Raw genomic sequence first — 17165 nt, forward strand, 5'->3', positions numbered from 1 at the left:
AACAAGATAGCCTGTGTTCGTTCTCATGGAGGTAGGGTGGACTGTGCCAGACCTCTTAAGAGTCTAGGCTCAGATCTGGCTCAGTATCACTTCTGCTGCCTTCTCTTGGCCAAAGCAAGTTACAAGGCCAGCCTTCTAACCCACTCTAGAGGGTAGAGAAACAGACTCCCCTCCTTGATGGGAAGAGCTGCAGAGGCACATTGCAAGGGGTGTGGATGTAGGGAGGGGAAGAACAGTGATCATTTTTGGAATCTCCCACACTGTTACTCTGCACAGGTGGGAGCAGTCGATGAGAACATACTGTAAGGGCTAGTATAGTGTCTGGTGCACATATGCTCAACACCTGTTAATGTCTCCCTTCCTACAAATACAACAGCAAGATCAGACATGATGTAGATCACCCACAGCATGCTGCTATAGGAGGAGGTGATAGAACAGATAAACTTTTTAATCTATGCCTCAGCATTATTTGTGCCTTTCCCAACCGGCAAGTGTTTTTAAAAAAGATCTTCAAAAGAACAAAATTATAGGCCTTGCTTTTAGAAAAAGTAGGCAGTGTGGTCTCTCTTGCTCTTCTTTCTTTTTTCCCCAAGAATACCCTCAGAATGATAGGACTTCACCTTCTCTTCTCTAGAGGAACAATGTGTTATTTTGGTTTGCCTTTGATCACCGGTGATTCACTTTATTTATTTATTTATTTATTTAAAAGATTTTATTTATTTATTTGACAGAGAGAGAGATAGCGAGAGCAGGAACACAAGCAGGGGGAGTGGGAGAGGGAGAAGCAGGCTCTCCGGCGAGCAGGGAGCCTGATGTGGGGCTCGATCCCAGGACCCTGGGATCATGACCTGAGCCGAAGGCAGTCGCTTAACAACTGAGCCACCCAGGTGCCCTGGTGATTCACTTTAAAGGCAGTGCTGCTGGAAAAATGCAGAAAGTGGAGTTGCAATCAGAAAAATGACTATGTAAAAAATGGCACGCTCTGACTTTCTGTTTTTGTTTCCTAGAAGGTTTTTGGAGTTTTGTGTCTTTTTTGGGGGGGTCACTTCTTCATTCCTTTGCCATTTGAGAACCAGCCAGGCTAGGGAAAGGTGGGTTGGATCCTAATTCTCTGGCGTTTCTCATCAATATTCTGAGTTCTGCCAGCAGTTAACTGGGGAGTGTCTTCCTGTGGAATTTGCCAAGAAGACATTTGACCTAAAGATGACAAGCAGATAAAGTAAGGTTTTTACTTACAAAACCGGCCAAAATGATGGATTAAGTTAAATTATCATTCTGGTAACATCACAAAATGTATCAAAAACCTGAAAATTATACAGAGTTTTCACCTCAACTAGTCTAACTTTATCCTAAGGAAACAAGTGAGAAAGTTGTGTGTGTGTGTGTGTTAAAAATAAGTCTTTACTTTGGGATAATTTTAGATTTACAGAAAAGTTGTAAAGATAGTACAGAGAATTTCCATATCTTCTCACCCATTTTCTCCTAGTGTTAACACATTATATTACCATGGAACATTTGTCACAAACCAGCACTGGTATATTACTATTAAGTAAACTCTGGACTTCATTTGGATTTCACCAGTTTTCCCATTAATGTCCTCTTTCTGTGCTAGGATCCAATCTAGGGCACCACATTACATTTATTGTCATGTTTCAATATCCTCCTGTCTGTGATAGTTTCTCAGTCTTTCCTTATTTTTTCTTTTTTTAAAGATGTTGACAGTTTTGAGGAGGACTGGTGAGGTATTTTATAGATTTGGAGCACCTGGGTGGCTCAGTCAGTTAAGTGTCTGATTCGTGATTTCTGTTCAGGTCATGATCTCGGGGTCCTGAGATCAAGCGCCTCATTGGGCTCCATGCTCAATGCGGAGCCAGCTTGAGATTCTCTCTCTCCCTCTGCCCCTCCCCCCTGCTCGCACTCTCTCTCAAAAAATTTAAAGAAATGTCCCTCAATTTGTGTTTGATATTTTTCTTATGATTAGACTGGGATATGGATTTTTGGGAAGAATACCACAGAGGTGCACTTCTTCGTATTCTTGTCATATTACATTAGGGTATATGGTATAAGTGCTCATAGAAGCATTATGTACAATAGTGAGAAATTGGAAACAAATGCCCTAAGAGGATTAGTTTAGCGTATTTTGTGATACCCATATATGGGGATAGTTCATAGCCATTATAAATTATGATGTATGTTAATATTTTTATTTTTAAATTTTTATTTATTTTAAGATTTTATTTATTTGACAGAGAGAGAAAGAGAGTGCACAAGCAGGGGGAGCTGCAGAGGAAGAGAAGCAGACTCCCTGAGCAGGGAGCCTGATGCAGGGCTTGATCCCAGGACTCTGGGATCATGACCTGAGCCAAAGGCAGACATTTAACCAACTGAGCCACCCAGGAGCCCCATTATTTTTAGATATTACCTACATGAAAATATAGGTTGCAAAGCAGGATATATAGTAAGATTGAATTTAATAATTAAAAATATCTTTATGTATATGTGGTTTGGAAACTCTGCATACGGGCCCACAAGAGCCCTATGAGGAAGACACTTCCATTCTAGAATCTGACCCTGAGGGCCTTGTGGCCTGGCCCATTCCTGTTATAGCAGTGTACCTTCTTCCCATTGGAGCTGGTGTCCACTGCCATACAGAGTCCACCCTGTGACTCAGGAAGAAGGGGGCCTTCCTAGTGCAACTGCACACATCAGAAAGTTATCTCCCATCAGAAGGAGTAAATGTTTTTCAAAGGTACAATCTACACAATGGCACTAGTGATGTCTCCTAGAATTATTGCAAGGAGTAAACAAGGTAATACAGACAGACAACATGTATGCAAATATTTGACCCATGCTGGCCAGACCTGAAGAATCATTAAGAAAACAGAAGCAATGGGAAGAGCAGGTCTTATGAGGAAAGGGATTCTGCTGAGGCTAAGCCTGTTCTTCCTTTAAATCTCATTTGTGGACATTTGGATTCACTTTTCCAGAAATAACCCTGTGGTGGCTGCCTGAACTCACTGCCCAGAGGTCTTTTTTTTCCATTGATGTCAATGGGAGCAGATCTTGTCTTTAGTCTATGGGATGAAAGTAAATTCCCATCCAGGGGGCTCCTCCACAGGAACCTGTGGGGTTCATTTTCTGTTCTATGCTTTGCTCTGGGTTATATGATCCTGAAGAACGAGGGCAATGTGTTTGTCAACCCCAGGACCTAGGAGGGTATTTGGCACAGACTAGATGCTCGAAATGTGTTAAATTAATGAAAATAACAAGGTAAGTCCTCTGTCCTGTTGAAGCCTCCTCACATCCCTTTCATCCTTCCTTTCTCTTTCTCCCTTTAAGGAGTTTGGTGTGGTGTAACTGCCTCTCTTGTCCGAACTCTTAAAACTGACCATTAAGAATATAAATAAATTTTCTACCTCCGGGCCTTTGTACTTGCTATCCCCCCTTCCTGGAATACCTTTCCCCCTGATCTGCATGCTGCTCATTTCTTACTTTTTAGTTCTCAGCTCAAATGTTCTCTCTGTAGAAGGTCCTTTTTTGACAACCCTATTTAAAGAAGCATTTCCCAGTTACTCTTGTCTTATCACCCTTTTTCTTTCTTTCACGAGGCTTATTATAATCTATAGTTATTCTTCCTTTTCTTCTTTTTTCCCTCACTCTCCTCTCTCCATGACTGTCAATCTCATTTTCTCTTTTTCATTTCCTGTCTCCCCAACTTGACTGACAACTCCATGAGGGCAGAGACCTTTCCAGTCCAGTCCATCATTGTATCCCTAACACCACAAGAGTGCTCAATAAATATCCAGTTAATGAATTCAATGAAAAGACACCTTGCTCTAGGACGTCCCCAACTCTAATATTTTCCCTCTCTAATCTGCCTCAATTTAACACTAATATCTGATCACCACTCCCTCCTCAAGATTCTTCGGTGTCTTCCAGCTGATTTCTAAATGTTTAGATTTCACAGAACAGATCCTAAAACACATTTCTTGGTTTGTCCTTGGCTCATAAATACTTATATTTTACCAAGTAAGGACATTTAAAAAATGACAAGACCAGGGTGCCTGGGTGGCTCAGTTGGTTAAGTATCTGACTCTTGATCTCAGCTCAGGTCTTGATCTCAGGGTCGGGAGTTCAGGCCCTGTGTTGGGCTCCATGCTGGGTGTGGAGCCTAGTTGAGAAAAAAAAAAATGGTAAGACCTCATAAACAATTGATGATAAGACTATAGTGACTACAGTGACTAAGATTAAAAAAAAAAATGAGATCATCTCAAAAATTTAGCTGTTTAAAAAACTTATTGTTTTTCTCATTTCATTGTGGATTAAGGAAAATTTTGGAAACTCAAGATTTGGGAATAAATGACTCATGGAATAAAATTAAATCTCCGTAAGTCTTAATAGGGCCCTTTGTACAGGTCCAGCTTGCTTGTTTGCTTCAGTCCTTGCTCCTTTGTCCCTCTTTTTGCCCCAGATGTAGCGGATTACTCAGTTACTTCAGGTTCCTTGATCAGGCTATGCCTGCTTTGGACTTGGAGCTTTTGGGTTGTTTCCTTATTTGGAAAGCCTTTTGCTCTATACCTGCCTGGTCAATTTCTATAGCTTATGAAGATAAATATCATTAGTCTTTTCTGTGGTGGAAAAAAAATCAAAACCATGAGAAAAGTGATACAGAGAATGGAATGGGAGCCTTGAAATAAGCACGTATGGACCAGAATCTGATGACACTCACCAGGAGAATTTCATTATGCAGTTGTGGCAAGAGCCAAGTGGCCTCTCTTTAACTAACTAGCTATGCAGATTTTGACAAGGTTCTCAGTCTTTCTCAGCCTCGGTTTGTTAATGCAAGCAAGACAAAACAAAAAAGATGTGGTATTCACCTTGTTAGGTTGCCATGAGACTTAAATATGATAATGTCATTAAATCATTGAGCCAAGTTTCTGACACATAGAACAGGCTCACATATTATTTTCTTTTTCTCTAGACATTTATCAACCTCTTCTCCAGGAAAATGAAGAGCAAAGCTGCTCTTCAGCCAAACTATAAAATATGGGATAATTATTTTGGGGACTATTAATGTCCCATTTCCTCCCTTTGGCCCATTTGGCATATTGAAATGAATGATTAATAATTATCTCATTGTGGGTACATACATTGTTTTGTTTCTTTTAGCTAAGATCTTGTCCTGTACTCTGTCCAAAGTAAAGGAAACTGGAAAAAAAAAATGGTTTATCCAAAGTCATTAATAGAAAATTGTCCAGGTGAATTTCTGAGGGTATATCAGTTAGAAATAATACTTGGCTGTTATAAAAAGCTGAAAACAGTGGCTCATATCAATTGGTAGTTTTATTTTTTTTCATAATAAAATTGGTGATAATGTGGTCGCCTTCATGTCACCAAAGACCCAGGGTCCTTTTATCTTTCTGCTTAGGCTGCCTTGGCAAATACTGCTGCTTCATAGTCACATGATGGCTGACCTACCACCTTCAGGCAGAAAGAAGGGAGGGGTAAGCAGGTAAGAAAATAAAGGTGCATGTCAACTGAGTCAGTATGTTCTTCCCTTGTAAGACTGTCATAGAAACTGTCCTATAACTTCCATTGCCATCTCAACAGCTAGACCAGTGCTGCACAGCAAAACTTTCTGCGATGATGGAAATATTCTGTATCTGATCTGAGCTGGTTAGCCATTCGTGACTATTAGCATTTAAAATGTGGCTAGTGTGACCGTGAAGGGAGCCGTCAACAAAACAAAAAGGCAACCTACAGGGGGCGCCTGGGTGGCTCAGTTGGTTGAGCATCTGACTCTTGATTTCTGCTCAGTTCATGATCTCAGGGTCCTGAGATCGAGCCCTACATTGGGCTCTGCGCTGGGCATGGAACTTGCTTAAGATTTCTCTCTCCTTCTCATTTGTGCACGCTCTCTCTCTCTGGGAAAAAAAAATTAAAAAAGAAAAAAGGCAACCTACTGAATGGGAGAAGATATTTGCAAATGATATGTCCAATAAGGGGTTAATATCCAAAATATATAAAGAACTTATACAACTCAATACCAAAAAACAAAACAAAACAAAAAAACCCCACAAAAAACCAATCTGATTAAAAAGTGGGCCGAGGACACAAATAGACAGTTTTCCGAAGACATACAGATGGCCGACAGACACGTGAAAAGATGCTCAACATCCCTAATCATCAGGGAGATGTAAATCAAAACCACAATAAGATATTACCTTACACATGCCAGAATGGCTAAAATGAAAAAGACAAGAAATAGTGGGTGTTGGCAAGAATAGAAAAAGAGACCCTCATGCACTATTGGGAGGAATGTAAATTGGTGCAGCCACTGTGGAAAATAGTATGAAGTTTCCTCAAAAGATAAGAAATAGAAATACTATATGATCCAGTGATTCCACTACTGGGTATTTACCTAAACAAAACAAAAGCACTAATTTGAAAAGATATATGTACCCCTATGTTCACTGCAGCATTGTTTACAAGAGCCAAGATATGGAAGCACCTTATGTGTCCATCAATAAATGATGGATAAGGAGGATGTCACCTACAGAGAGATATTACACAGCCATAAAAAGGGATGAGATCTTGTGATGGATGGACCTAGAGGGTATTATGTTAAATGAAATAAGTCAGACTGAGAAAAATATCATAGGATTTCACTAATGTGAATCTAAAAAACAAGTAAACAATAAGCAGAATCAGATGTATAAATACACAGAAAAAACTGATGGTTGCCAGAGGAAGGGGGGGGTAGGGGCATGGGGAAAATGGGTGAAGGGGAGAGGAGATACAGGTTTCTAATTATTGAGTGAATACATCATGGCAATAAAAAGCACAGCATAGGGAATATAGTCAGTGATATTATGATAACTTATAGTTACAGGTGGTAGGTACACTTATGATGGGCATAGCGTAATGTAGAGATGCTGAATCGCTATGTTGTACACCTGAAACTAATGTAACATTGTGCGTCAACTATACTTAAATTAAAAAAAAGAAAGAAAGAAAGAAAGAAATTGACCCTGCTGGACCTTGATTTGAGACACCTATCCTACAGAACTGTGAGAAAATAAGTTTCTTGTTGTTTAAGCCAAAAATAAGAATTTTTAAAAATGTGGCTAGTATGACTGAGGAAATGAATTTTTAGTTTTACTTTATTTAAGTGGATTTTAATAAATTTAAATTTAGTTACATGTGTCTGGTGGCTATCATATTAGTGCAGGGCTGGACCTTTGTCACATGACTATCCTATTTGCAAGAAAGGCTGAGTAATTTGGTTTGGGGCTGAGCACATTGCCACCTCCCACGAAATTGTGCCTTTCCTCATAAGGAAAAACAAACAAACAAAAATGATTACAGGCTAGGCAAATAGCAGTCTCTGCAACCGAGTGATAGATACATACTCACATTCCTTAAACCCAAAGGAATGGAGTCTTAATGGGTTTATCACAAACATGAGGAGTGGTGTGGCTGGGCAGATACTATGTAGCTAAAAAGCAGAATCCCAGAGCTAGAGTTCAGTTCAAATACGTTCTTTTCATCATGAGGAGACTGAGGCTTAGAGGGGTGACTGAGAGGCTTAATTAGGAGATAAATGGGATAACCTGCTCTGAAATAATAGCTGATTTCGTGTCTTTTCAAACATCACCTGTGGTAAAATGCAAAATCTCAGAAAATGCTCTCTGCCTCCTTTTTTTTTAAGGTAATGAAGAAAAGCTAGAGGGATTTTGATGCCACCTATTGGTAGACAAAAGTATAAGGCACCCCTTCTAGCATAGCTTGTTCCTGATGGGTGAGGCACCAGAGGTCATACAGGGTGCCATCTAGAAGAAGCACCGTGGAAGGTCTGATCCCTGTGTCAGCTTGGGACAGGTGTATCACTTCTCTCTTGACTCTTAGCATCCTAGAAGGGCTTTCTTAGAGCTTTCCTTTCTGCTTTCCAGTAATACAACCTGTCTCGGGCATATACAGAAACACAGAGGAAGACCTATCAGTCAGTTTTCAAAATCACATAAAAAAAAAAAAAGAACACATTTTTTTGAGCTATAAATAAATCTGGGGGGGGGGGAATGCAAGGTTTTTATTTGATCCAAAGCCTCAAAAATAAATCCTGTTATTTACAGCCATCCCTTTGACTCGTTGAATATGTAACCATCCTACAGCTTGAAAGAAAAAAAGAAAACAGAAATTCAATTTCAAAACAAAATGCTCACACCCTGACTCACTCAGGGAAGGATCCAGGGTTTTTAATGCAGGGCACTGACTCTCTGCCTGTTTTTCCCCTTCATCATCTGCTACCCTTAAAAAAATGGTATCAACTGCATTGGTAAGAATCCTCATTTCTTCCCTTTTGTTCCCTGGCTCCATTCCAGCATTTCCCTTGTCACATTGATGGGTGGGGTGCCTTTCATATTGGCATAGGACAGTGAGTGGATGTCTCCCCTTATGTTATCAAACAGAGACCCGAGAGTGAATCTACTCAGAGCTGGAGCCTCCTTCGCGGCTTGGGAACACCAGGGACACCGTGACTCTGTGGCTTGGATTTAGATAATTTTGACTATGGCTGTAGGACCCAGCAGCTCAGAATCCATGAAAAGGAGAGTTGGAAGGAGGTGAGTGATACAAATAACGGGATGTTGATGTCACAATTGTTGAAGGGACTCTGGCTGGTGGAGCAACTTGCTGTGGGGGCAGTAATTGCAACCACAGTTCATTAGCTGGTTATATATCTTCATTTAGAGAGGAGCTGTTGATTTCGGACGAGAGGTGGGAGTAAATTCTCCTTTATGTGCCCTGCGAAGAGTCTCTTTGCATTTACCTTCAGTGTCATGCCTTGAAAAAAAAAAAAATCCAAGTTTCTGGAAAAAAGCTGCACGTGTGTTCTGCACACTGACTTGAAGGCGACTGTTTGTGTCTAATTAGGGATCTGAAGCCTGCTGGCAGGGGAAACCATATTTGTCATAAGTTGTGGCATTGCATTTAGTTTGTGTGTCTGTGCTTTTAACATGGGGGCCAGAGATGATTGTATTGGATTCTTCCCTATGGGTTCTGACTCTATTCTGCTCCATGGTTCATGTGTTTAGCCAATCTCACTTGTGCCTTCAGAGCCTGCTTCCACTAATACTCCCTGTTCTCTCATTAACTCGTTATATTCCCTAGTCTGGGCTTTCTGACCACTGAAACCCCAGGTTTGTTGTAGATATCATAAAACCTACTTGGGCAGACTGTGGAGAAAATTAGATGGGACGGTCAATAGAGTGCCCAACAGATTTCCTGGAAATAGTACATGCTCAGCACATCTTAATTCCTTTTCTCTCATAAGAGGTTTGTATTACATGATTTCTAAGGTATTTTTTTAAATTTAATTTAACAAATGCTTATTGACTACCTGCTAAGTAACAGACATCGAACTAGGCATCGGGGTCACAATCACAAACAAGACAACAAAACAGACCTTCACTTCATGGGACTTAAATTTCAGGGAACAAAATCAACATGCAAAGAAACGCATAATCACTTTCCTTTTTTTTCCTCATAAGGAAAACTTTGAACTTTGCAAGTTCAATCCAGTTCAAACTTCAAGTTCATTACCGAGGCTACTTCTTAATTAAACCTGAAATACTTTCTGACTTAATATTTTCATATTTAGTAAACATAGGCTGATTTTGCCTACTCAGCATTGATTCCCGCCCCCCCCCCCCCCCACCTCCCGGTAGGAAGATCTTGAAACTATAATGGAGAACCATCCCTATGTTTCACTCTGAGTTGATGTGGATCAGGGGGTGCTCCACTCTGGCTCCAGGAGTGCTATAGAGCACACTGAATGCTCCCAGACACTGTGGAAGGCCTGGTCCTTCAGTGCGATCCGATATCCCAGGGTACATTGATTGGCTTATGTTTAGCCACATGACCCAAGTTTTTCAAATCAAAGTGAATCAAAGGAGTTTCGGTGTACAGGCAAGCTCCCTAAGATCCTAGGGTCAATGTTTAGTGTTATCCTACTTCAGGAGATCTTGAGAGGTGAGCTGAGGGAAGAAATATATTACTATTTTTTTTCTTTCTGAAGGCTCTTCCCCTGCATCTCAAACATCTTCCTAATTGCCTCTATAGAACCATTAGTGGGGCACCTGCTCCTTATTGCATTATTTCTCTGTCTCTGCCCTTTGAAATTGAGAACTCAGTGGTTGGTGAAATGTTCTTGGCTGATAACCTCTTCACATGAAGAGCGGTCTTGTTAAGAGGATGGGGAGGAAGAGCAGCCTACCTCCCTGCATTCCTGTCTATGTTATATTGTAACATCCTCCATGTCCATCCCAATGTCAGAGACAGCCCTTTTTCTAACCCTAAGGATTTTGAAGTCCAATATGTGATTCTGACAATACCTGAGAGATATGGTGTGGTAATATGCTGACAGAATAGTTGTCTAGTTTATCTGCTGTTGCAGAAACAATCAGACACAATGCACAGTAAGTCCTTCCATTGCTCATTTATCTGAATTTGACTTTGAATAAGTTTTGGAACAGGAAAGCCATACTTGCTTCCTAAAGTGCTTCATAACATGTGGCAGCGGTTACCCCTTACATAAGACAGCATGTTTCTATTTTCAAACATAGTACTCTCTAAGTTAATTTATTTATCTTATACTTATTTGTGAGATGGATGTATTCAGGAACACGTGTGATGAAGAAAAGCCTCCTCCATTCAATTATTCATGCATTTACTTACTAAAAAAAAATAAATATTCGGCTCCTACCATATGTCAGGCACTTTTGTGCAACCCTGAAGATACAGAAGTGGGCAATATCATATCTTCATCTTTGGTGGCAGTTGAGCTTCCATCCAAGAAGTTTCCTTGAATGCGTGCAAAAAGAAGTATCACTCCCACCCCCTCCCAGATATTATCGCTTTATTCTGAAGTGGAGATGAGGTCTAAGCACTTGGAGAACTCAGTTACGGTCCCCAGGACCCGGGCATGAGCGACAGAGCCCAGCGGGGAGCACGCCTCCCCTCCCCCCCCCCCCCCAGTGCCAGCGCTGGGCGGGGCCGCGGACTCGCGTTCCCGGGGCAGTGCTCGCCTCCGCCGGAACCCCCCCAGGGGGCGCTCGCGCCGAGGTTTCCCAACTAGTATCTCGCCGGTTGCTGGGCGCATGGGTTTCGTCAGAAGGTGGAAATCTCTCTGAGAAGCTGCCATCTCCCCGCCACCCTCGCGTCCCCGTCTCTTCCTCCCTTCCTTCCTCCCGTCTCCTCTCCGTTCCCTCCCGCTTCCTCCCCGTACCTTCCACTTAACTCTCTGAGTTTACTGAGAGCTCAGCCTCCACCTCCAACATTTCCACCCTTTCCCCAGCCCCCAGCTCCAAGGATGGAGTCCGGGTTTCCGGAGAGACCAAACTCCCCTCTCAGCATCTTTCCCGTCCGCTGTTGCTAAACTGGCCTGAGAGGACGAGGGGGGAGGGCGTCCAACCCCCTCACACCACCACCAACTACACCACCAACCACCTCCACTTCAAAGCCGGATTCTGCATCCTAGGGGTAGGACAGACCTCGTCCCAGGCTCGATTCTCTTTCTACTCTTCGAGGCTGGCACCTCCAGGTAAGTAGATGCCAACTCTGCATTCCTGTGTTCTTGGGGCGCTACGATGGCAAAGTCCTTTGGGGCTGCTGCGTAGCAAGACCAACTTTTGAGATGCGCTGGGTTTCGCTCAGATTTGCTTGCTTATCATTGCTGTTGTTGTTTTAAAGAAGCAGCTACGAGCACAGTCTTTAATCCGAGGGAACTTTCATCTCCTGCATCTCGTCTTCCGCTGTCCGCGCAACTCGCCCGGGTGGGGTGGGGCGCGCGTGGTGGGGAGCAAGCCTGCGGAGGGGACCGCAGCTCGCCCGCCGGGGAGCCGGTCCTGCAAGTGGTGGAGGGGGGAGGGCATTGCTGTTTTAGAAATCGGGGAGGGGGATGGGAGCAGAGTCCTGGCTGAAGTTGCAGCACCTCTGACAGTGAGAAAGCTGTGGGAGATTGTAGCGGTGGCCAGTGGCTTTACCTAGCTCCTGTTGGAGTTAGCCTCCCAACCTCCTTCCTCCACCCCACTTACAATAGGTCCCAATAGTATGTAATTGTGGCCGGGCCTCTCGGGCTTAAAACTAATCAGTAGGCTTGTAAGTCCCTTGGTTCAGCCAAGTCCCTCAACGCTCCTTCTGTTAGATAAAGTAGCCATGAGGGAAAGGGGGCCAGGGGTGGGACTGGTGGGGACTACCGAAGCGCTAGCCACGGCCAATTAAAGAGATCGGGACCCCTTGTGGGATCACAGAAGCCCGTGGATTGTTAGGGCGGAATCCAGGGAGACAATTCGGAGGTGATCCATGCCAAATCTGAGTGTTGATGATCATCCAGTGGGGAGCTGGCTGAAATACTCTTAGGAAGATGCACTCCTTCCCCTTCAAAGAAGTGGGTGGGCTTTAAGTCTCCAGTTCCCATCCTGCCCTCCAGATCCGACCGCGCCCCCCGTTGTCCTTGCAAGACTGGCTTCCAGTCCCAGAACTTGGGAGGCTCCAGGAAATAGCACAGACTGCAGAGGTGATTCCTGGGGCACGAGTTTAGGAAATGCGTGCCCTGGGGGTTCCGGAGGTGGAGGGAGGAAAGAAGAGCAGAGTAGTGGGGGTGGGTGAGGTAGGGAGGGTGAGTGTCCTCGGAAACTTTGCAAGAGAAATATCTGGAGAGAACATCCCTACCCCCCCCCCCCCCCCATCACACATATTGATCCACTGATGCTGTAGTGTTTCAGTGCCTTTTGGGAGGAGATTTCTCCGTTCCTCTGCACCTGTGTTCAAAACTATGCAATATCAACCCTCATTCTCTTGTTTCTTCTTGTTGCTTTGCCAGGGATTTTTAAAGCACTTCTCTGATTGTTCTTGGCTCACGTGGTTTTCGTTTTCCTAAACAGCATTTTTGAGCGGTCCAAGGTATTTTACGTGTTCTTAAACTGAGACTAAAGCCAGTAGTCTTAGGGAAAAATCCTCTTAACTTCAAATGAAATATTCTTTTCTCCCCATTCCTTCCTTCGACTGCCCTCTTAACAATCCCTATTCTCAAAGATGCTTGTAGGGTGTTGTTTTTGTTTTTTGTTTTTTTGGCTTTACGTCAAAAGAACCCCTTCCCCCAGAAAAACCAACTTTCCTAGAGCATAGATGTTCTGAATCCATGTCAGTGTTTTGTAGTTAGTATACACTGGTTAAGCTGCATTAGCACATCCCCTCAAGAGCTAGGGGCAAGCAAGAATTTTACTTATTTGATGCCCTTCAAGTTTAGGAAGGTCCCACTTTTTATTACTCAGCAGATAAGACAGCGCTCAGGATGGCTATTGCTGTGATTAGATAACTTCCGATGTTTTCATTTCCCTTACTGAGCTGCCATTTCTAGGTTAAATTCATTTTATTGGCTTGTCTATTTTTAAAGAGAGACTGACAGAGTTGCTCTAGCAGATCAGGTGTCTGAGCTCGGAGTAAGTCAAAGGTACTCACATGTAGGGAAGTGGATCAAAATAGGAAGGTTGGCAAATACAGATAGGACACCTGTGTTATTGTGCATACTAATGAAGGCCAGAATCTTCTCATTTATCTCTGATGGGAAGATTCTGACAGCTTCACAAGATCAAACTCAAATCACATCAAAACTAGGTGATATCCCCTGAACATTACATAAAGGGAAATATCAGTCCATAGCAGGAGTGGGTGTTGAATGCTGGGCAGTTTTGAATGGTTGGGTGAGGAGAGCTTGCCTATAATGGAACCAAAGGTCTACTCATGTGTTACCATGTGAAAACTCTCTTGGCCATCAAACTTAACACCTTTCCCGTGAGTGGTCAGCCTCATTTTTATCCTTCCAGACACACTCCTAGTATAATTTATTGGAAATAGGCACAGATGGGGTCCAGTTTGAGTTTCCCAGCATGAGACAACCACTTTACTAGAGCTTCTAAGTATTTCTTTAAAAACAGTAGTTCTGAGGTTTGTGCATTGTTTTTTAATTGTACTTAAAAGACTTCCTGTTTATCTCCAGGTCTCTGGTAGCAACATGGCATTTTGCTTGAATCATTGATTTTTTTTAGGGTAATCCTGCTTTTAGAGGTTTTAATTAAAAGGTCTCTTGTATTAAGTGATCTGCATGTGGATTTCTGATTAGAACATACCTCATTCTAGTTAGTAGGAAAAAAAGTGTTATCTGTTTCCAAAGAAGTTTTATGTGGTATTCCAAAAACTAGAAGCTTTGATTCTTCCTATCATCAGATTTTTTGAGTCCACCATGACTAAAAACCTTAAGATTATAGTGACTATAAAAAATAACCACAGAGAAAAAAGTGGGTCAATAGTGGAATCTTTATTCTCATCTGTGTTTGAATCTTTTGGAACCCAACTGAATGTTTTTATATGGTTTGCACCAAGCCTTTTTATGTACCCTGAAATATAACACTCTGGATCATTATGACCACCTTTATTCACATAAAGGATTTTTCCATTTGGAGGCAAACATGTTGGAGGTGAACAGTTGATATTATGTGTCATTAATGCCCCACACTTTCAGGGGGATCTGAATCTGGAACAAAGAGTGAGAAGAGCACTTTGATGGCATCAACCTGACAGATTGGGAAAAAGGCTCTACACTAATTGGGAAAGTCACTTCATGAATCTTTGTATTTTTTAACCAGATATATGGCCAGAAGATCTGTATTTCATTCATTTTGAAGAAGAAAAAGGCTAAATTTGTTCTCTATATTTGATCTTTCCATTTTTGTCTTGTTAATATTTTAAAACAAAACAAAAACCCCTTTGGATCCATACAGTCACCCAAAGTCATATTGCCTTGGCAACGGTAGCCAGTACACCAGAGTCACAAAATAGCAAGACAGGAAATGCATTTAAAATGAAAATGTCACATGGTTCAAGGCCATCCTACAGTGCACCAGAACTGACCTTCCAGCCTATAATAATAGAGTTGCATTTGACTCTGCCTTTCTCCTGATTGAATATAGATGATAAAGAACAGATTACAGGACTTTAATTTTTTTTAGGATGTCCTAAAAATTCTATAATGGTTTTTCTTTTGAGGGAAGCATGTTATATAAATAAGTGGGTTGGAGTTAAAAATCCATTCTTTGGATAAGATGTTTATGTGGAGGTTGGTGGAAGTCCAAAATCAAGCTCAATAAATGGATCAGGCATGATGTGCTGTCTTTTGTATAATATTGGAAGTAGATGATAGATAGTAAAGCCTCAGTTAGCACTGAATTCACTGAGTGGATATCTGCTACCACGTGTGACTGTGTAATAAAGACATCATAGTGCCTACATATACTTTCCGTCTTTTCTGCACTAAGAATCTCATTTATGTGGGAGCTTTCTGTTTAGTCTATGAATTACTAAATATATATGATATAGTATATGTTTTTCCTAAGTTGGCAAAGCCCGGAAAGTCCTTTCTTTGGCTCTCGTATTCTTTGGAAGTCTCTTGACAACCACTAGCTTTAGATCAGTAAATATTGAAGGGTTGAAGGCCAGTTTTGAAAAGTGGAAGAAAGTGGTAAGGATGCCTTATTTGGGAAGGTTTATTCCAGTTCTCTGATTTTAGTACACTCCTGGGGGTGGGGGAGCCAACTTAGAGTTGGCCTGTGGTAGGCTCATTTTTAAACTGTGAGCAGCAACTTTATTGCTTTGAATCTGTGACTCTCCGAACTGGAAGAGAGCTTGGGGATCACCTGTTGACAACAGCTGTTTAATTTGACAGATGTGGAAACGAAACCTCAGAGAGGTGACTTGCTCAAGATCAGGGGATTCACTCAACAACCCCCCCCACCCCCCCGCTGATGACTCTTTTCTCTTTATAGAGACTCAAGTTCCCTGGAGGTAATTACCGTGATGGTGCCAGTCTCTGGTGCCACGGGCACTGATAATTTTTACTGAGTTGAGGATAGTGGGGTGGGCGGCTCCTGCCTCCATTGGAGTGTTTTGGGGAGCAGGCTTGGGACTTAACAACTTTGCTCTCTCTTGGAGCCAATGCAGTATTTACCCAGTAGATGTGATTAAATTTGTACAAAATCATTGTCTGTAGCCATCTCTGTTAATGTGCATGTTTTGTGAAGAATTGTTCATGCACAATCTTGGTTTTCTATTTTAAATGTCGTAATTGAATCAATAAAATAAACAAAGAGATTTTATGAGTGTTTACACTTCCAGGAACTCACAGGGGAATCTTTTATTCTGTTTTAAATTAAAGGTCCATTCAGAAAGAACAAACTCTAAAATGTTGTTTTTCCGTCTTTGGCTCAAAACATAATATTTCTAACTTTGTATTTCGTATTACTTAAAAAAACTAGAAACATTTCTCCTTGGAAACATCAGGGGAAAAATACAGTATTTCAGGTTAAACCTAGAACCCTTCTCAGGTTTAAGGTGTTTTGACTTAAAGACCTTCCTTATCCAAGAGATTTCAAACCTCTGCAGGACAATTCATTACGCTTTGAGGGAGAGGAGGAACAAAATTAGGCTAGCAGGGGTCCAAGGTGAGGGCCCGCCCCGGTCGCTGTTGAGGCAAGGGGGAAGGGCTGGAGAGAGTTGGCTTTAGAGAGGACGGTCGCTAGAGGGCGCCGGAGCACCGGCAGAGCCCACCTCCTGGGACCATGAACCCGACTTCTAGGCTCAGCAATGGGGTTTGTCTGAACCCAAAAGATGTGCTTAGGTATGAAGTATTGGTTTTCCCGGCGTCTCTTACTCTCCAGTCCAAATTGCCTCGCTACAGAGAGAAGACAAAAGATGTTGCCTTCAGAATCCGGTGAGGGCGCTTCCAGTGCCCGCTTGGGTTGCCCAGTAGCTGGACAGCCTGCCTGCTCTTACTCAGCAGGACGGACTGTCCTGAGTCTGCCTGCCCTCTGTTTCCTGACAGTGGGGCCTCTTACCAGTGGAAGAACTCTGGATTCAAAAACACCTGGTTTGAATTTGGGGCTTACAGTTTTCAAGCTGCAGACAGAGTAAATTACTTCACCTGCATGAGTGTTAGCATCCAGAAAATGGGGCTGGTAGTGTTTGTGAATGTGGAATGTTTAAAAGCGTCCAGTATTTTAGTGGGCAGGCAAATGCTAGCTCCTGTGTTCCTTCTCTTAAGAGTTCCTCCAAAA

The 17165-nt window shown here is 42.4% G+C and overlaps 1 protein-coding gene across 4 annotated transcripts in view; it reads left to right on the plus strand.

Annotated features, from left to right (window-relative positions):
* The window catches only part of CPNE4 (copine 4), a 592776-nt gene that overhangs the window by 106249 nt on the left and 469362 nt on the right, over positions 1 to 17165 (plus strand). For 2 of the 4 annotated variants that reach the window (XM_078071756.1, XM_036106776.2), the window contains exon 1: positions 11138 to 11599. Coding sequence is in view for 2 of the 4 variants with exons in the window: in XM_078071749.1 (XP_077927875.1) it covers positions 8569 to 8621 (53 nt within the window). In the remaining 2 variants the exon portion in view is untranslated. Of the gene's footprint in view, positions 1 to 8243; positions 8336 to 8468; positions 8622 to 11137; positions 11600 to 17165 lie in introns of those variants that run through there. The other 2 variants (XM_078071750.1, XM_078071749.1) reach the window with 2 other exon arrangements.

The sequence above is a fragment of the Halichoerus grypus genome, chromosome 1 (assembly GCF_964656455.1).
Source record: "Halichoerus grypus chromosome 1, mHalGry1.hap1.1, whole genome shotgun sequence".
Taxonomy (NCBI): domain Eukaryota; kingdom Metazoa; phylum Chordata; class Mammalia; order Carnivora; family Phocidae; genus Halichoerus; species Halichoerus grypus.